The sequence below is a fragment of the Echinops telfairi genome, unplaced genomic scaffold, assembly GCF_000313985.2.
Source record: "Echinops telfairi isolate 266 unplaced genomic scaffold, ASM31398v2 ScPeMD7_3533;HRSCAF=4204_1, whole genome shotgun sequence".
Taxonomy (NCBI): domain Eukaryota; kingdom Metazoa; phylum Chordata; class Mammalia; order Afrosoricida; family Tenrecidae; genus Echinops; species Echinops telfairi.
In genome coordinates this window covers 19,775,203-19,795,933 of record NW_022107432.1, presented here as the reverse complement: position 1 = coordinate 19,795,933, position 20,731 = coordinate 19,775,203, and the positions used below count along the sequence as shown (strand labels likewise).

Below are 20,731 nucleotides of genomic sequence, written 5' to 3'. Positions count from 1 at the left end.
CTGAATGGGCATGTGCTTAGCTTTAGTGGATATTACTGAACCGCGTTCTAAGGTGGTTGTACCAGTTTACACTCAGTTCAACAGGGTGAGAGAGCAATTAATATTCCCTCAGACTTGATTTTACCCATTTGATGGATATGAGACATCTCTCTTGGAAGTTTTGCCTTTATTTTATGACAAACAGTGTCGAGCACTTTTAAAATTTGAATACCTTCACGTAGCATGTAATAATTGCCTCCATATTAAGTGCTTGTTTTACTTTTTCCCATTTAATAAAACTATGCCTTTATTGACTTGTGTTCACTTTACATTTTGGATATGAGCCACTAGGCAACTATGTGAATGGAGTCTTTGGGTGGTGCAAATGGCCAGTACCTAAGGTTTCAACCACAAGGTGAGAGTCCATGCAGAGGCACCCTGGAAGGTCTTGCCTTCTGAAAAGCCAACCATTGAAAATCCCCATGGTGGGTCCCCTGACAGACATGGGCTGCTCTACGTGGGAGCCGAGGACAGCTTCTTGGTGACAGCTGTGTGAACTGTTTTTATCTGAGGCTTGTCTTGTCATGCTCAGAATGGTGCCGTGTAATGGACAGAGGGTTCTGATTTTTGAAGAAATCCAACCCATACATCTTTTGTTTTGGGTGAATTTTGTGTTCTCTTTAGAAAATCTTTGCAGACCAAGATCTCTTAGTGTTTTCAACCAAAGGATAGAGCAGGGAGACATTAAAAGTGGGTGGGGAAAAAAAAAGGTGGGTCTTCATTGAGTTGAAATGGCTTTCAAGTACCTAGTGCTTGAAGCGTGGGCCAGATAAGAGAGAGAGAGTTCTCTCAGCTCCCTTATCCGAGCCCAACCCATCCTTCCAGGCCTTGAGAACATTTGTTTCCTGCTCAGGTGCTGCCATGTAGCCCCCTAAGAGATTCTCCCCATACAATGGTAACATTTTAGAAAGAGGACAGGTTAAAAAAATAATACTAAAAGAGAACTGTTAGGTTGAACTGCGGTCCCCTCCAAAACTACCGAATTCAGGACAACACAGAAATCACACCACATGGACAAAGAGTCATTCACCAGGTATATTTGAAGGCTAAGCTCTGTGAGCTGCACACGTGCACAAATGATTCAGTGGGTGGAAACCTCTGCCCCCCTTCCATTCTCAAACAGTGCAAATGGAAACCAGGGCCCAAGAGGGTGGCGTAGGTGCATCACAGAGAACGCAGAGGCAGTCCCGACTGTCACAGTGCTACGAGTTGTCCCTGAAAACACCCCAAGGAGCCTCCGGGTGTCCCTCTCCTGGCCCAAGCGCCCCTTCGGACCTTCCTCAAACCCAAGAATGACTTCTCTGAGACAGGTTCACACTGTTGCTTGGCGATAAACTTCACTAAGACTAAGCCCTGACTTCACTTGATGACTACTCAGGATGCCAGGGTCACGGGTACTAAACTTGGTTGCCAATGTCGAAGATGTGTGGGTGGTTTCTTTTTTTAATTAAAAATAATTTCCACACGTGTTCTCCCCATCCAGCTTTCTTTAGAACCCGTGGTGCTGAAAATTCTGGGCAAGCTGTCAAGTCAAATGACCTGCAGAGGGGCAGAGGGGCAAAACCACCCAGCAGACAGCGGTCAGAGGTCTCTGCTCATCTGAATAGTGGAGGGCAGCGTTTCCTCCGCTAGAGGGCACCGTCCCACCACTACTGTCTTCAGCCTTTCATTGTTCCAGGGACCACAATGTCCACAACAAAGGCCAGTCACCGCAGTGGCTTATTACACCTGCCTCAGAGTTTGAAGGTGCTTACATACACGCACTGGCCATGTTCTCCTAAGGTACACCTGTACCAGGTCCACGACGGTATTGCTATATTCACAGTAGAACGGACTTTCATTTCCGTGGGATCAGTCTGTTTTGAAGTTTCAGAGGAAACTAGTGTACACCCTGGTCCAAAAGAGCCGCCACAATCCTTCAGGCAGCCGGCTGTGTTACTGTTCTCAGGTGCATCTTGGGTAATGAATGTTATTGCCCACTCCCCCACCATTCGCATTTAATCTAAATAATTCATGAACATACAGGAACAGATGAGGCGTGGCACCTAACAGCAGAAGGTAATGAATGGTTCTTACAGGTGTATCTTTTGTAATGCACTTTGGGCTAGAGACATAGAAAAATCACATGTAACAAAAACAAGTGGCTATCTTGAGCAGGTGAGCATTTGAATGAGTAGGCTTGGCATCCACATACTGATTCTTCCCCAGGTTAATATGCCAAGCAGCATCAGGGAGATTTAGCTTCAGCCAAAAAGGTCATCCACCAACACCCATCTGTTCACGTTATTTAGAAACCAAAGGCTCTGGGCAGCAAAGATGCTGGCTGATCGTTTATATAATGGCGTGAAATATCGTGTGCCCTTTCGAAAGTCAGCATTATCTACAATAGGTGTAATAGTATCTGATTAGCTGAACTGGTATAAGAATGCATTCATAAGCAATGCACATATTGTGTGCTGAAGCAGCTAAGGGCTGAACAGTCACGAAATAAAAAACATCCAGATTTAAAAACAAAACCCAAAAAATTGGAAAAAAAAAAAAAAGGGGGGGGGGGACCAAAAACAATCATTCAGACACCGTGAAACTTTTGTAATAAATAGTTTGTCTGACGTCATCAGACTGTACGACCCTGGACAAGCCTCCCTCTTGGGGCTGGGGACAATTCTGTCTGGAAGTGATGTTAAAAATCTAATAAGGAACATCTCTGGGGCCAAGCGCGGGTTTGCTTCCAGGAATTGTAACAGGCTATGAAGTATTGACTCCGAATAGTAAATACACCCAGACTGGTGGAGCTGGACGTGGCTGATACTTTTTCCTAAACTAGAGAAGACGTGGCTGGATGCTGACACACGCGTGAGTTCTAGTGTATTCTCAAATCATGAACATCAATGCTGGTGATCATGCAGGTCCTGGGAATGTCGGGATGCAGAAGACTGAGTGAGACCAGATAGGGATATCTCATGCAGTCAAAGTCAAGTTTACGTATGGTCCTATGGAAGTGGCCAGGAAAAAAAAAAAACCAAGACAAAGAACAATGCACACGTCTTTGGACTGGGGCCAAGACACCTCACAAACACAGGCGCTAGGTGTCCCTCATGTTGCTGGCTTGGATCAACATGAGAGAATGTAGATACTGGTGGTTCGGATGGTTTGATAAGAAAATGTTTTGTTTAGTTTTTTTAATCCTCTAGAACCTTCCAGAGAATGAATGACACGTGATGGAGCAGGATATGATCAGGAAACAGGTCACCTTTCCCTAGCCCTTTTGTCCGATAGGCTTGATTACAATCGCAAACAACCAAACACCCCGGGATTTAAAGGCGTTTTTTTCCCACAAACAAACAATGGGGCAGGTGGGGAGCATGACAAAGGGGAGATGGAGCTTAATCATCCTCAAGGTGGCGCCTGTGCTCAGTTGGACACAGGGGGCGGCAGGCCGGGACGCCGGGTCTGGATAATTTTTGGCTTTGGAGAAGTCTTTGGATCCTCATCTTCCTCTATGTCGCTGTCACATACGTGCACGACCACACTGGGGGTGGACTCAGTCCCTGCATGGAGCTCATACTTCTCTCCTGAAAAGCAAGGGAAATGGGCGTTAAAATGGGCGGCATTGCAAGATGGAAGCTTGGGCCAAGTTTGCAGTGAGAACATTTCCCTAGCATCTCAGAACCTCCAAGGTCTTATCCAGGGATGGCATGGGCTATCAGACAGTGGAATGAGAGCTAACTGTCACCACTTATCAACGGGGCAACCCTCAACAAGTCATTGACCCTCTTAGCATCCTCCACCACAAACTGCTTTCCTGCGTGGAGATGATTAAATGGGCCTGGGGGTTCTGAAGGAGGCCTGATGACACTGTGGGTTGAGCACTGGGTTGCTAGTTGTTGGGTCGACAGTTCAACCACACCAGCTGCTTATGGGAGGGCTATGAGGCTTGCTGCTCCCACAAAGAGCATCTCAAACTCCAGGGAGCTGTCCTACAGGGTGGCTATGAGTTGGAATTGACTATGTGGGCTTGGGGATGGAGGCAGTTATTAGTTTCTATTCTATTTCCTACTATTGCGGCTATTTATCTAAATAACTGCACCAACCATTCATTTCATGTCCTCATCTTTTGGGGAAGATAGTCTCTAAGGTTCTCTGTAGCTATACATTTCTTACAACAAGGGCTGTCCCAAGGAGAGATCATCCCTTGTCAACAATTCACAGTGGCTACTGCAGAACTGGGTTGGATGATGGCCAAAGTCCCTTCAGTCCTGAGAGTCTATCATTCATGACTGGCTAATTTTACAGTCAAACTGCTATTAGCTAATTGGCGTCTTGTCTGTCGGTTTCATTGCATTAGTTATTTATTGACCCCCTCTCACAGTCTGGTCCATTGCAAAGAATAAGGGATACAAAGCATAATAAAAATAGGTGTGACCTTCAATAGATAACCCTTCAGAGAGAGTAACAGGAGTAATGGTTCCCTGGGGGTACAGGAAGAGATAGGGGGAAAAGGGGAACTGATAGCATTGATGAGTACATAACCCCACTTGATGGGACTGGACTGGACAACAGAATTGTATGTGAATGGATATATTAGATCATGTAACTTATGGCAAAAACCAACAACAACAACAACAAACTTATTATAGGAAGAAAAAAAGGGTTCCCAGTGGGGGTGTAAAGTGGAGTTGATCTCAAGGAGTTCAAGAAGAGAGAAAACGTTTTGAAACTGATTGTGGTAGCACTTGTACAATACCACTTGATGTGATTGAACTATGGAATGTTATGATAGCTGTAAGAGGTCCCAATAAGATGATTAATTTAAAAAGGGTGTGCCTTTCACAGGAGCAGAGCTCATGGGAAGCTTATGAAAACAACACATTATACCATGGTGAGCACTAGCATGGTCCATATGGCCAGGACTGTGGCATCAAATTACCAAGTGCAAGTCACTCCAGAAGGCTGCTCAGAGTTTGGGATCGCTGAACTGGGTCTATAAGACAGATAGGAGACTTCTCGGTGGTGGAGCAGGAGGAGGGGGGTTGTCACTCCTCGTGCTTTAGGGACTAATGGAAAAAGATCATTGAAAAACATCTCCATCTTCCTTTTCAGTAGCTCTCCAGGTCTTAATAGATCCAAACCCAGCATTTTTAGACCAGTAGAGATGTGGCTGCATAATGCTGCACCCAGAATCTTCAACATCAAATCCAATGATTTCTTATTTGCTTTAAAACTGTTTGAGTTAGTTAAAGTTTATAGGGCCAATCTGGCCGATAAACACAAATGGGGTTAATTGAAGGGCAGAGAGATAAATGGCTCGGTGAACCTTGCCTTTCTAGTTCTCGGGTCTCTTGCTTTGTGATGGTTGGGCCAGGGTGCAGCTGCCTTAGCCAGTTCCTTGCTTCAGCTGGCAAGGCTCACTTCCTGCAAGTCATTCTGAGGAGAAGCCACATGGACCTACCCCGATGCAGCCCTGGGTGCTGGAGCAGCTGTCTGGAGACCACTGCCAGTGCTGAGATGCTTACACACTCACTGACTCGGCTTTCCTCCTACAGTTGGCATCATAGTGTGTGTTTTGTGAGATGGAGGAGGACTTTGTGGATTGTTGTCAGACATATGGGTTAATGGGTTAATTTTGGCCTTGTGGGCTTGGGCAGCACTGGGTTGGGATGTTTTCTTGATGTGCATTTAACCTTTATATAAAACTCTCTCTTATACATGAGTTTCTGTGGATTTGTTTCTCTAATGTACCCAGACTGACACACTGTTTGTCTCATTAGTTCTAGTCATGACAGCTATGTTTATCCCCACCAAACCAGCTCCTTTCATGTGGCATCATCTCAGATCTAGCTTTGCATTCCCGAAACCCTTTCCAGGTCTTCTTTTACCATAAAGGCCAAATAGCACCAAATCCTGAAATCTTGTGTGCCGTTGTTGGTCTTTAGTGGGATGTGCTTGTTCTGCATCCCTATGCACTTATTCTTAGGTGCAGTGATTGTATGCTTGGGTGCTGCTGTGTGTGGCTTGGCAAACAGCAAAGGCGAAACAAGCACAATCTTATAAGGCACTGCTTTCATTTCCAGGTGCGGATATTCAAGAAAAGGAGGCACTAATAATTTAACAAACATCAATGCTTTTCCAAGTGTTGCTGGGAGAGAATGAACTTGCGGATGTGCACATCCCTTACATGTTCTGGGAACTAGCCACTAGCCACTTCCTCTGTGTGAGGAAGATGAGATTTTCCACTGCCATGGAAAACTCCATTCTTGGAAGCCTAAAGGGGAACTTCTACCTGTCCGAGGGGGTCTCTGGGAGTCAGAATTGATTGCACAACCGTAAGTTGAGTTTCATGGTCTACCTCTGGGCTTCACTGAAAAGCTGTTATCTACTTTTAGTGCACAGTGTTATCCGACGAAGGTCTGTAAAACGGTGTGACTTGGAAGAAATAGGCTTCATGCCCTAATCTCCCAGCACCAGTAAACCCTGGGGACCTAGGGGACCTAGGTCCCATTTTTCCCCCCATTTCGCTCAAAATGCCTTCCATGGATTCAACAACAAAAAAATTCAAAGCAAAAAAAGGATCCAGTCTTAACGGGGCAGCCATTCAGAGTAAGCCAATGGGATTCTCTTCCTGTTATGATTGGCAAAAATGCTTCCTTCAAACTCTGGACATCCGACTTTGTAGAGCACTGCTTCCCAAAGTGGTAAATACTGCCCCCTGGGGGTGGGGGTGAAGTGAATTGGGCAGGCAGCACTGCAACAGCAGATACCCAGGCTTTATCATGCACTTGGGGCTAGAGTACAAAAGATTTTGATTGTTGGAATGTTGAGTGATTTTCATTTTTCCTGAGAAGGAGGTGGTAGGCTAACTAAGTTTGGGAGCCTATGGTATATCAGAGGGGTGGGGATCATCTGCCATGCAAGCCACATACAGCCTCGGAAATCCTCAGTACCAGGTAACGTTACATACCCTACCCCACCAGGAGAAGCAGTTGCAACCATCCAGCAGGGGTGAGCTAATGAAGCATCTGACCAATATGGATTGAGAACAAGAACATATGTTATAAATATCCAAACAGCACTTGGCCGAGACAAGGTACACACACAAACACACACACACACACACACACACACACACACACACACACGCGCGCCCTACCCCTTCCCCACCTGGTGCAGAGTAAAGGGCTTCCCAGGTGAGCACAGCAAACCTTTCACAAACCTGGAGATAGTTTCCCCTCCAGCATTTCCCTGGGTAGGTACAGCAGCAAGGAGGGGGAGAGCTGATCAGAGACATCTATGAAGAAGACTAGCGTTGTAAAGTCTAGGCTTGGTGAAACTGGAAGCTGGGGAATTGTGTCAATGGCTATTAAATCTCTGATGCAACAGAATTGATGTGGAGGAGGAGTTTGGGTTCCGACAAGAGTGACCAAAGCAGGCCACGTGGGCTGGAACCAGGAAGCGGACTCTTGCTGCTGTCCCTCAGGCTAAGGAAGTTCACTCTCCAGCCTCCACAAATAGGATTGGACAGCGCATATTTAACCACACTGTGGTCTGCTCTGAAGTTATACCACACCTGTCTGTCAGCAGGATGTAGTCACTGATGCTAAATAAAATTCATTTCATTGTGTGGGCTCAGTTTTCCTTCAAGTATCTTGTCTTTTCTTCTTCTTCTTCTTCTTCTTCTCCTCATCTTCCTCTCTTCTTCTTCTTCCTCCTCCTCCTCCTCTCCTCCTCCTCCTTCTCCTCCTTCTTTTCCTTCTCCTTCTTCTTCTTCCAAACTTTAAGGTTAAGGAGCCACTTCAGGATGCCAATGATACTGGCCCTCTCTGACAGGGCCAGGAATGGACAGAGCTGGTTGGTGGCCTCTCTGAGCTGTGCTTCTCCAGCATCTGTGTATTCAACAATTTGCAGCAGAGGCTTATTAAAATCAGAATTTATCAGCATAGGAAGTAACCCTGCACATGCTGAATGAGTAGACTCTACATGTTGACCCAGCATCCCACTGATGATTCTTTGTGTCTCCTGGTGCAGGTGGCCACTGTTACACTGCTTTGTGTGATAGGCAGGAGGCTATAGATTCCACAAGGGAAATAGCAAAGATAAAACATAGCCCACCCTCTGCTCCACTCAGTATCCTAATTTTGCATTGGAAAAATGGCAGTCACAGGTTGTGGATAACGAAGGTTAGGGAGAGAGACTGAGGTCATCCAATAGGAAAGGGGTCATGAGATCCTGGATCAGATCCCTGGCCACGCCCAGCCAGCCACATTAATTAATCTTGAGCATTCTCATCTATAGGAGCCCTGATGGCACAGTGGTTACAAATTGGGCCGTGATCCACAAGGTCAGCAGTTCAAAACCACCAGCCAGCTTACAGGGAGAAAGATGGAGCCTTTTCTACTCCTACAAATAATTAGTCTCATGCCATCCCTTGATGGCCCCAGGCTCTAGGGGAGACAACACTGGAGACTCACTGTCAGGACTGGCCCAGACTGACCCTGAGACACCGAGGCAAACCACAAAAAGCATGCGGCAAAGCAACCATGGGAGCAGATCAGAAAGCTCCCAAGGGCATACAAAGGACAGAGTTGGGGGCCAGAGCATGATACCCCATCGGACCTGACTGCAGGACATGCCTAGAGATCAAAAATCAGACCTTGATCTATTAACAGGTTTTTCTTTCTACTTAAAATTTTTTTCTTTTAATTAAGTTATTCTTCTATGGTAATTGTATGAGCCCTCAATAAAATAATTTTTTAAAAAAAGAATAATGAGGGTAGCAAATGTACAGATGTACAAATGTGCTTTATACAATTGATGTATGTATGGATTGTGATGAGTTGTATGAGCCCCCAACAAAATGACTCAAAAAAAATAATTAAAGTCTCTCTGGGAAACTCACAGTGGTAGTTCTAACTTGTCCTATAGGGTCTATGAGTTGGCATTGACTTGATGGCTGTTGAGTTTGGTTTATTTTCATCTATGTTTTAGAAACAATAGGAAATCCTTTGAAATTGGGCAGCAAGCTATAGCCGGATTTGTCATAATCAAGGCTTCCAAAATTGTTGCCTTTCCAGATGGAATTCAGTGCAATGCTGAATGGAACATGCCTGTAGGTGAGACTCAGAGGAATAATTTATGAGTAATTAAATGAGGTCAACGCTTTTTGGTTTTGTTGGCTTGTTTTTGCATGTCGGAGCTCTCTGAATCCTCATGGTTGGAGAAGCATCACTCTCTGAAGCAGCCCAGTAGCTGCTGTAGCCCTCCTGGCTCTGCTGTTTCTGAGCGCAGAGATGGCAGACGGCGAGAGTTCCTAATGTTCCAAAGGGGTGTGGGGCAGAGATCGAGAGGGGTCTAGCGTAGCATGATGATTGCAGGAATTAGGGCTGACGCCGTAGACCATGCCAGTACCCAAAACACAGGATTAACTAGACACTAGTCCCCTTTCTTATCTCTTGGCAAGACACTGACCTTTCAATTCAACCTTTGTTGTGTTCTGCCTTAGTTAAAGAATAGTCCCTTTGAGACATTTCTTGTTATAATACATTTACCCCAACTCAGTTGCCTTTCTTCTCAAAATAGATATGTAGGAATAGCAATTGGAGTGGGGGGGAGAGGCAGCACTGGAGCATGCTGTCTGCAGGGCACAGAAGAACTTTCCTGTAAGGTTAATCAAGTCACATTTCTTGGTAGTAAGGATAGTTTATTGCTTTGATCCCATTAACTCTGACATTTCACAGTTCTATTTTGGGAAACTTCCTTACTATCAAAATCCAGCAAAGCTTAACAGCTGCTGAGAGGCTATAAAATAAAAAGAAATCGTTTGGGACTGAATTTTTCTTATTTTGGCCTCTTTTCCCTTTAGGATTCATTTAATTCCTCCACCGCCGGGGTTGACGTCAATGCAATCAGCCAGCACAGGGACCCATTGGTCTTGATTAGGGACACGAAGTCCAATGGGCCTTGGCCACACAGAGCCGAGACAAATCTGGCCATGGTGCAGCAAGAAAGAGCCAGGCAAAACCTGCATTTCCCTTAAGGGACAGAAGGAAGGTTTACTACCCATCGTAGCCTGTGCCTATTCACACTTTTGGGTGCCACTGAGGCTGGATGAGTGCCTGAAACAATCTCTCTGAGATGATATTGAAACTTTCAATCTTAAGCTAAGATGATCCTTTGAAGTCTTTGAAGACCAAAAAGTGCCGTGCATTTCTTATTAGTAAAGTTTCTCTGCGTTGAGCATGATCTGTGTGAGATCGAAATGAAAGTGGCAACTCAAAAGGTTCGATGATGGGAAGCTTAGGCAGACGGTGAGTTTAAGATACTGGTGGTGGAATAAGGCCGAAACGGAGCGAGAGCATAGGAGCACACCTTGACTAAGGTGACCCATGTCATTGACCCGTGTCATTGACCCGTGTCAGTGAAGTGATGTATCTTTAGCTGTGTGCACTACCATCATAACAGCAATAGGAATCATTATTACAAAATAAAAAATGCATTCACCAGGGCTTCCCACTTACCTCCATGAAATAGAATTCCCACCAACGAAATTGAAAAATCCTTTAGCATCTGGCCAAAAGTGAAATTCTCGTGTAGGCCTTTGCAACCGATGTAGGCTTGGGCACTGCTCACAAGGGGTGCCCAATTCTGTCTCCTCCTTCCCCGAGTGGGTGGAGAAAGGTTGATGACAAAGTTCTGATGGTGGCAAGTCTGGAGAAAAGAGCGAAGGTGCCAACGGGCTGCTGCTCTGTTCTCGGGAGGGAGCTGCTCATGTTCCTGGGTTGGCCCAGAGCACGAGGGGGGGCGGTCATGCAGTGGTGGCTCTCAGTCCAAGTACCGCTGGAACTTCCCCATCATTCCATGAACCATGAGCTAGTTCCTTCGTGAATTCTCAAAACCAGTGGGATGAAGCCAAGTCTGTCTTCAGGGATCCTTCAGACATGTTAAGGTTGGGAGCTACCATCCACTGAAGTGTGCTAGAGTTTGGAGCCTCGGGGTGACCATCTGGTAACTTGCTTCCCTGGCTCACCGAAAGGTTGAACTGGGAATAGCACCTTAAAACAAAGCCCACACTCAGCATTAAAAATACCATGGACCGGCTATGTTCTGACGCAAGGAGGAACGCTGTGACTCAGAGTTGAGCCCAGAGCAAGAGAAAGTACGAAGTCCAGGCACTGCCCAGAATTTGAACTTCACCTGTCTCTTGACGCACTTTCATTCCATGTGGGTAGAGAGCTGGCTTGGTTATTGGGTAAATTGATCCCCAGTCAACTAAAGGCCTGAGATACTGTGAAAAACATGACAAGGTTTCCCAGAGAGACACCCTTCTCCCATGCAGAGGTGCCGCGCAACAGCATTTCAAAGTGTCAACTTGCAGGTGTTCTCGGCAAAAAGAAGTGTGTGTGTGTGTGTGTGTGTGGTGGGGGGAGGACGTGAGAAGCATGGAGCAAGTTTTATTGACCTCTGCGCTGCCTCCCTCTGTCCTGTTCTTGTCTCTGCTCCCACACTGCTACCTCTGGCCCCGTCTAAGGCATTCCTTGCCCTATGTTTCTGGCAACTCTTTATTGCATTTGAGAGCCACCTGATAAAGGTGGGGAAGTATAATTACAGCGTGGTTCTTGAACAAGGGAGTTGCCACACCAATGGTGTCTGGAAATGGAATGGGCTTTCCTAGGCTGTCCTAGGACAGGGTGCAGATAGATTCTGGCATTGATGAGGAGAGGACCTAGGGTGCTTTCTATGGGTAGAACTGTCAACTCCAAACGACAGAGTAAAATGAAACCAGCGCCCTCACATAGAGAAAACTGAGTTAGTAACACGGGCAATTACATTTTAATAGGAGACCAGGATATGGTTTGAAAGTGACAATGTACCAAGATCCCATGGTAGTCAACAGGTAATGCACACTGAACATGCTCACTAGGGTGCTGGAAATATATATTTAAATGAGTTCTCTTATTTGCTTTCCACAGCTTGATCCTACTGATGGGGAAACTGAGGCACTGAGGGGTTCAGACACTTGTCTAAGTTACGCAGCTAATCAATATTGGAGCCCGGTTTGAAACTCACACACTGAGTTGTCATTGCCACTATAAGCAAGAGAAAGCTCCCCTTTACAGTTAATATTCATCTGCAGCTGCATTGAGGAGATCGTCTCGGGCAGAGGGATTTCATTGCTGTTGTTAGGTGCCGTCAAGGCAGCTCCAGCCCATAGCGACCCTGTGCACAACAGAGTGCAAACGCTGCCTGGTCCTGCGCTACGCCTGAGTCCACTGACGCAGCAACTGTGCCAATCCTTCTAGTCAAGGCCTTCCTCTTTACCAAACATATTCTTCTCTAGGGACTGGTCTCGCCTGACCATATGTCTAAAGCATGTAAGACAAAGTCTTGCATCCGTCCCTCTAAGGAGCAATCTGACCTTACTTCTTCCAGTCCAGATGGATCTGTTTGCCCGGTTAGGAGTCTGCTGTACTGTCCATATTCTTCTCCAGCACCACAGTTCCAATGCATTGATTCTTCTCTGATCTTCTCTGCTGAAGGTCCAACTTTTATATGCATAGGAGGCCATTGAAAATTCTATGGCTTGGGACAGGCACACCTTAGTCTTCAAAGCAACGTCCTTGCTTTCCAATACTCTAAGTAGGTCTTGTGAAGATTTACCATTACGTCATTTGATCTCTTGACTGCTGTTTTCACGAGCATTGATTATGGATGCAAGTAAGACAAAATCCTTGATGTCTCCAACCTTCTCTCCATTTACAATGAGGTTGCCTATTGGCCCAGTTGTGAGGATGGGGTCTTCCGTACATTGAGTTGTCATCCACACTGAAGGTGGCAATCCTGGATCTTTTTCAGCAAGTGCTTCAAGTCCTCCTCACGTCCAGTAAACAAGGTTGGGCCATCTGCATATCACAGGTTATTAATAAGCCTTCCTCCAGTCCTGATGCCACACTCTTCTTCATATAATCCAGCTTCTCTGATAATTTGCTCAGCACATAGATTGAACCAGTATAGTGGAAGGAGACAAGCCCAACACTCCCCTTTCCTGATTTTAAACCACGTAGCCTTCCATTGTTCTGTTTGTACAACTGCCTCTTGCTCCATATACCAGTTACGAGTGAGCACAATGAAGTGTTCTGGAATTCTTCTCAAGGTGATCCATAGGGTGTCATGGTCCACACAGTGGAATGACTTAGCTTAGTCAATGAAACACACATCAACATCTTACTAAAAGTGAACATCTTGCAGAAAGCATAAGAAGCACTGGAAGCACTCACTCGTCTATGCCAGGACATTTGGAAGACAGCTGATTGGAAGAGATCCCTATTGGTGCCCATTCCAAAGAAAGGTGACCCAACAGACTGCTCAAACTATAGACTGATATTATTGATATTCCACATGAGTAAATTTTACTGAAGATCATCCAACCACCATTGCAGCAATACATTGACAGGGAACTACCAGAAGTGCAGGCTGGATTCAGAGGAGGACGTAGAACAACGGATATCATTGCTGATGTCAGATGGACTTTGGCTCAAAGCAGAAGGACTTAAAGGAAACTTAAAATCAGTCATTTGGTGCCTACCTGTTAATAAGGTCAATTTGAACATGGAGAAAAAAAATTTTTTTACAGTAGATATATACTCAAGTATAAGCCAAGGCACCTAATTTTACCACTCCAGAACTGGGGGGCTTTTTCAGCATAAAAAATGTGCTGAAAAACACTGTTTATACTCTAGTATATAGGTACATTTCAAGATGAAAATAAATGATCGAGTGGCGGGGGGTGGGGGGGGCTTATCTTTTACAATTATTTTCTCTTTCTCATGTAGTGTTTCCATAAAGTCATTTTGATGTTGGCCAAGGAGAAAATGCTGTAGGTCAATGTTAGGGTGAGGGCAATCACTGAATGGCAACTTTGCCCCTTTTCTTTGTGCAGTAGCGGCTTCTGTCAAAGACTGTCCGCTAAACAAGGGTGGCACAGAGTATAAGGCAAAGCACAGACAAAATGCACCTATTTCCTTGGCAGTTCAGGGAAAAAGAAATGATGCCAGTTACCACCACCACCACCACCACAATGAACATACACATCGTGCTTGTTGAGTGGTTGCACTGTGTGAAATGCTTTATACACATCAGCTCATTTAACCTCAGAGGAAATTTCCCTCTGAGTCATGCCTCAGGAAACAAAAAGATTCATGGCAGAATCATCGTAACAACTGCTCCTTATTGAACATTTACTATGTGCCAGGTGCTTCACATATAATGCTTTCATCTGCTGTCTCGTTGGTCATGACTTTTCTCAACCCCATGAAACACCGCCCAGACCTGCTCTACACACACATTACTGGGACTGACCTCACTGTTAGTCCATCTGGTAGACGGTCTTCCTCTTCTTTGTTGATCTGCTACTTGATTAAGCATGATGTCCTTTTCCAGGGACTGGTCCCTCTTGATAGCATGTGCAAAGCACGTGAGACAAAGTCTCATCGTCCTGGGTTCTAAGGAGAGTTCTGAATCTGCTTTCCCTACATGGATTTATTTGTTCTTCCAGAAGTCCAATATTCTTCACCAATATAATAATTCAAGAAACATCCATTCTTATTTATTCTTCCTTAATAACATTATAGCCTTTGACATGCATGCGAGGCAGTTAAAAATACCATGGCTTGAGTCAGGGCTCAAAGTGACATCTTTGCTGTCTGACACTTTAAAGAAATGTTTTGCATTAGATTTTCCCCAGGTAGCACATCATTTGATTTCAATAGTTTCAATGTTATTTATTGATTGGTTGTGATGATTTTTATATTCAATGGTCTTTTCACTAATTGTTTCTTTTTTTTTTCTTCTCAGCAAGCAAGTTTGCATCATCTGTATAGAGATTCCTAATGAGTCTTACTGTAAACCTGATGCTACATTCTCTGTAATAATACAGCTTCTTGGATTATTTGCTCAGCATACAGAATGAATAAATATGGTGAAAGGATACAACCCTTAGACACACATTTTTTTTATTTTAAACCACACAGCATTCACTTGTTCTATTCCAATAACTTCTTCTACATTCATGTACAGGTACCACATGAGCATAAATAAGCATTCTGGAATTCCCATAGTTTCATGATCCACATAGTCAGCTGCCTTTGCAGACCCTAGAGCACACGTAAAGATCTTTTTGGTATTCTCTGCTATTTGCATCATCCACCATTCCAAAGCCACTTTTGAATCCAACTGGCATTTCTGGTAGTTCTCTATAAATGTACTGCTGCAACACTTTTTAAATTATCTTCAGCAAAATTTTCCTTTGAAGTGACACTGATGGTATTGTTTGATCCTTTCCACGTTTTATTGGATCATCTTACTTTGGAATGGACACACATATTGATGTCTCCCAAGTCGGCTGATGAGGTAGTGGGCTTCCAAACTTCTTGGCATAGGCAAGTGATTGTTTCCAGCCCTGCATCCATTTATGGAAACATTCCAATGGGCTCTATCAATTCCTGGAGCCTGGTTTTGCATCAATGCCTTCAGTCCAATGTCTTCCTTCAGGACTATTGGTTCTGAATCATGGCTGAAACGGCTGATTAACAACCAATACTTTTTGGTACAATGATTCTCTGTATTCCTTCCATACTCTTTCTATGTTGTTCAATATTTTGCTCTTAGAGGCCTTCAATATTTCAACTTAAGACTTGGACTTTTGTAGTTCTTTAAAAAAAAGCATTTTAAAGCACGAGATATGCTGAGACTCTCCTGATTGGGTTTTCTAACTCCAGGTCTTGGCACCGTTCATTTTGATGCGTTGTCTTCTAAAGCTACCCTACGAATCTTAAGTGCAGCTCTTGGACTTTCTGTCTTTCATTCACTTTAACTATTCCATGGAAGCACACGTTTCAGAGCCTGTGCTGACACGCAGTTTGGTGTTTTCTGTGTTTCTTGCTTTCTTAATGCGCTTTGGCTTTCCTTATCTAGGATGTCCTTGATGACCAGATGCCCCCAAACTCATCTGGTCTTTGGTCATCAGTTTTCAGTGCCTTTCAATCTCTCCTTCAGATGGTCTCTAAGTCCAAGTGGGATCTATTCAAGGTTGCACTTCAGTTCTCATGGACTTTTTCAGTTTTCTTCGACTTCCGTGTGGACTTGTGTCTGAGCAATTGATGGCTTCTTTTGTAGTCGGCTCAGGCCTTATTTTGACTAATGACATGGAGCGTCATCATCGTCTGTTTCCACGGACGCAGTTGATTTGGTTCTTGGGGAATACCGGATGACCCTGTGTCCAGGTGTAAACATCATAGTCCTTCTGGAATTTAGGTTGAAGTTTGGGATGGGGTGATAATTACATGAGGTCTGAGAATTCACCTCCCTGCCTTAGGAGGCATAGCATGAGTTCATTTCAGGAAAATTCTACCTCCAAGAATCATTAGCTTTTCTTCTTCTTCGCCTGCCCTCAGTGTTGGGCCACATCAAGTTAGAAAACCAAGAGTGAGTTCAAGAGGGAATGGGGAGAGAGAAACGCGCTTTAGTTTTATTATAAGAAGCACTCTACTTCATTAAGAGAGCCTTTATTTGTCTCCAGGAAGTTTCTTTTAAAGATTGGATTTAGGAATCTATTTATATTCACTTCTTCCTAAGATACTTAAAAAACTAAACGACTTTGCAGGACAACTGCTAGACTGAGGACCTGAATCAGTGTTGAGCGCGAACAGCAGAACCTCTAAAGGAGGTTTACCAGTTGTCCTCAACTGGTCACTCTTACTCCTGGTGACCCTAAGGGTGCCAGGGTACACTGCACCCCATAGGATTTTCATATATATAATTTCATTTTGTGGTTGTTGCTGCTGTTGAAAATATACGCACCAGAACTACGACTACCTTGATAATTCATGGACACTGCAATCCTGCATCTTTCTTACCCTCCTTCTTGTAAAGGGTTCCTCTACATCCACATCAATTCGCAGTCCCTTATGCATGCTCTCTAAGCTCCCAAGTTGCTGCTATTAATTTGATGTCATAGGCTAGAACTGACTCGGCAAGGACGGTGAGTTTGTCCTCAGTGAGATTGTCCTCTCTGAAAAAGAACAAATGTCAAGGCGGATGATCTTTACTAGTTAAGCTACAGTATTGGTTAAGGAAGACTTCAAGGGATATTTTTGGTTCCCAGTTTAAAGATGATCTTGAGACAATAGTTTGGGCGGGGGGCTCATCCAGCCTCTGTGGCTCCAGAAACATCTCAACTCCAAGACAACTTGACATTATATTCTCTGATTTCCCTCATTTGATCGGGAAATGATCTTCTAGAGACTTTTTGGACATTTTGCACTTTTTTTAAAAACAAAACATTCCATAATAGTTCCACGGGGCTTTCAAGGGCTTTGACTTCTCCAAAGTTATGGAATTTTATGCAAATAGTACAAGCCTGCCTTGTACATGTGTATGCCAACTGTGCCCTCCCTCCTGAGTTATTTTCATAAACACTATTCTGCTTTTTAAACACGTTGTCAAAACTTTAGCACAGCACACTTATTATGCAAAATTCCTGGGGGGTGATGGGGTTTGCACATCTCGCCAAAAATGTATGGGTGAAAGGACAGCACCTCATCCTGCTTCTCTTCCAAGGCTCCTTGTACGAACTCAGAACCCTGACCTCTTGGTTCGCAAAGGCGTGTTTTAGCCATTTGGGCCCAAGAACTCCATAGGGAAGGCCAAGGGAGAGAAGAACTCAGAGAGCATCATGGGGGAGAGGGAGACCAAGGAAGAAGGGTTCTCAGTAGCCTTGTGAGGCAGGGTCTGTCCTGACAGGGCGAGAGGAAGCTGACAGAGATGAACGTATAAAATTGCTGGGGGTGCTTTCTGAGAAGTGTATTTGGTCATTTCTTTCCTGGGACTAAACCGTGATATTCTACCTTTCTGGATATTAGGAACCCTACTAAAGGTATCACTCTGGGACACACACACATACCTGAAAGAGAGACACAAATCACTTTAAGTACTTACATGGGGGTGGTAGGATTAACTAATTCCGCCTTCCCCCTTCTCACCTGTAGTTTCTAATTTTCTACCATTGACCATGTTTATCTATGCAACAAGGAAAGAAATGATTTCTCTGTAGTAACTGAAGACGATTGTGGAATATATGTTGGGGTGGGGGAAGCCCTTTCCGTTTTTCCTGAGAGAGGAAATGGGAATGGTGAACGTGTGTTGCATGACCACACATGGCACTCTCGTGGGTGGAAACGACACACGGAGACCACACTTAACCGAGCACTTGTGAACCGGCTGCTTTCTGTGTCTTTCAGACCTGTGATCCGAGTAGAAATGGTTCTCAGGTTACAACTCATGTAGACTCTGTAGCGTCATGAACCAGCTCCCGTAAAGCCTTTTATATTAAAAATCCCAGGCACATACAATGGTTTGTAAAAATAAATGGGCGAGTGGTGATACCGGGAGGGTGGAGGGAGGGTGGGGTGGAAAGGGGGAACCAATTACAGGGATCTACATATAACCTCCTCCCTGGGGGACAGGCAACAGAAAAGTGGGTGAAGGGAGACATCGGACAGTGTAAGAGATGACAAAATAATAATTTATAAATTATCATGGGTTCATGGGTTCATGAGGGAGGGGAAAAATGAGGAGCTGATGCCAGGGGCTTAAGTGGAGAGCAAATGTTTTGAGAATGATGAGGATAACAAATGTACAAATGTGCCTGACATAATGGATGGATGGATGGATTGTGATAGGAGTTGTATGAGCTCCCAATAAAATGATTTTTTTTTAAAAAGGGAAAAAAATGGGCACCATTGTGACACCCATTAAATATTATTACTATATTGTTTGGTTAAAGATGTTTAGTGCATCTGGAAGTGTATCTTTACTTTTGAGGCAGTGAAAGGGACTGTATATCATTAACTAAGACCAGTAGCTGACCGCAGGTAGATATGCACCATACTCAACTGTTCTGACTATGGGAGAAGTTTGACATGGGACACAGATTTAGGAACAACTCTTTGGGATCTGGAGAGGGCCTCTCTAACAATTGTCGAATGAGACCTGAGATGCTATAACCACAGGTTCTTCACTTATTTGTCCTACCATCTTCTCTTCAGAAAACAATTACTCAGCATTGAAAACTTAGTACTACAGCCCATAATCCACGATAAGGCATGGGTATCTGCTTTTGCAGCACCCTCTGGATTATTCCACTGCTTCCCCCAGGGTCCGCTATCTCTCCCTCTGGGAAACACAGCTCTATATAATCCGTACACCACATGCACCAAAAAATGTAGGTGCTCATTTATATTTCAAAGATGGAGTTTCCACTACCCTGGATTCAAATAGTGAAATAGGGAAAAAGTTACTTTCTTATAAGCTACCTGGATCGATGAAATATATTCTCCATTTGAAAGTACTAAGTCACCCTAAGAAAATTGTCTTACTACGACATATTTTGGTAGAGAAGAACGCAGAAGAAGAAAGAAAGAAAAAATTCAATTTAGCTGATACTCGCAACCTGAAACTCGAGCACCAATTTAAACCCTCCCCTGCAGTTAACTAAAATTGACCTCCCTAACAAGAGCTAAATACAGCAAGAGGCAAGTAAAGAATAGACAATGACTTTTTCATATCACTCTCTGCAGGCATTTTCAGGGACAATGATAGGCCAGAGCTATCCTAGAGAGCAGAACAAAGACCGGCATTTCACATGCCCTGTCTGAGTTACTGTCCCTTAGTACGGAGTACTGCTGGGTAGGGATAAGCTATTTTGCTAGGCTAGTTTTCTGCTTTGTCCATTTGGTTTTATATCAGAAGAGAACGCAGCGCTCCACTGCTCCGAGCATTAGAAATCATCAGAAATAAATACAACTACGTTCTGAATTCCATTCTCTGCTTCAAGGTCAGAGAACATCTTATTTTGTCCCGGACATCGCTAAACACTGGCTTCCTCTAATTTACCAGGGAGGCTATTACTAGCATCTCTGTTTTAGAGACGCATGCACAACCCTTCAGCAGAGCAAGAGGATGGCAAATGCCAGACCTCATCCAATGAACCGAACCCAGCTGATGCAGGGGATGTTTTTGAAGGGCAACCAGACACGGAAGAACATGTAAATCCTGCTTGGTATGTTACACATTTTTTTTCATGATCACTTTGAATTTCTTCTGAAGAAATGAATTGTCCCACTCAAGGCACTGCTCTGGCAGTCTTTGGTGAACCTTTTTGCCACCTCGGGACTGGGATAAAGGATACACATTCAATAACCCCCTTCCAATTTCACCCACCCTGTCTTCTCCCTGCCACTGTCAAAGGGAGCCTTGCTAGCCTATCAGCTGTGCATCCTTAGGCAAGTTACCAGGCCGAGCCATTCCCCAGCTGGATAAAGGTTCTTACCCACCTGCTGCTGCTCCGGGAGCAAGAGGACGCTCTCCGCTCCCAGAAAGACTGATCATTTCAGGAATGCCACACAGGGTTAAACCAAGCCAAATCAAACCTAACTTAACTGAACTCACAGCCACTGAGTCAATGCCAACTCACAGCGACCCTGGAGGACAGGGTAGAACTGTCCCTGTGGGTTGCCAACACTGAGATGCTTTACAGGAGTAGAAAGCATCCCTTTCTCCTGAGGAGTGGCTGGGGGCTGAAACTGCTGACCTTGTGGTTAGCGGCCCAACTCATAACCACTATGCCATCAGGGCTCCTGGATAT

General features: G+C 44.5%; 1 protein-coding gene across 2 annotated transcripts in view; it reads right to left on the bottom strand.

Moving 5' to 3' along the window:
- Positions 1-3,188: 3,188 nt before the first annotated feature.
- The window catches only part of RCAN2 (regulator of calcineurin 2), a 251,350-nt gene continuing 233,807 nt past the window's right edge, over positions 3,189-20,731 (bottom strand). For both annotated transcript variants that reach the window (XM_004710803.2, XM_004710804.2), the window contains exon 4: positions 3,189-3,611. In XM_004710803.2, the coding sequence (XP_004710860.1) occupies positions 3,451-3,611 (161 nt within the window). In that variant the 3' untranslated portion in view covers positions 3,189-3,450. The remainder of the gene's footprint in view (positions 3,612-20,731) is intronic.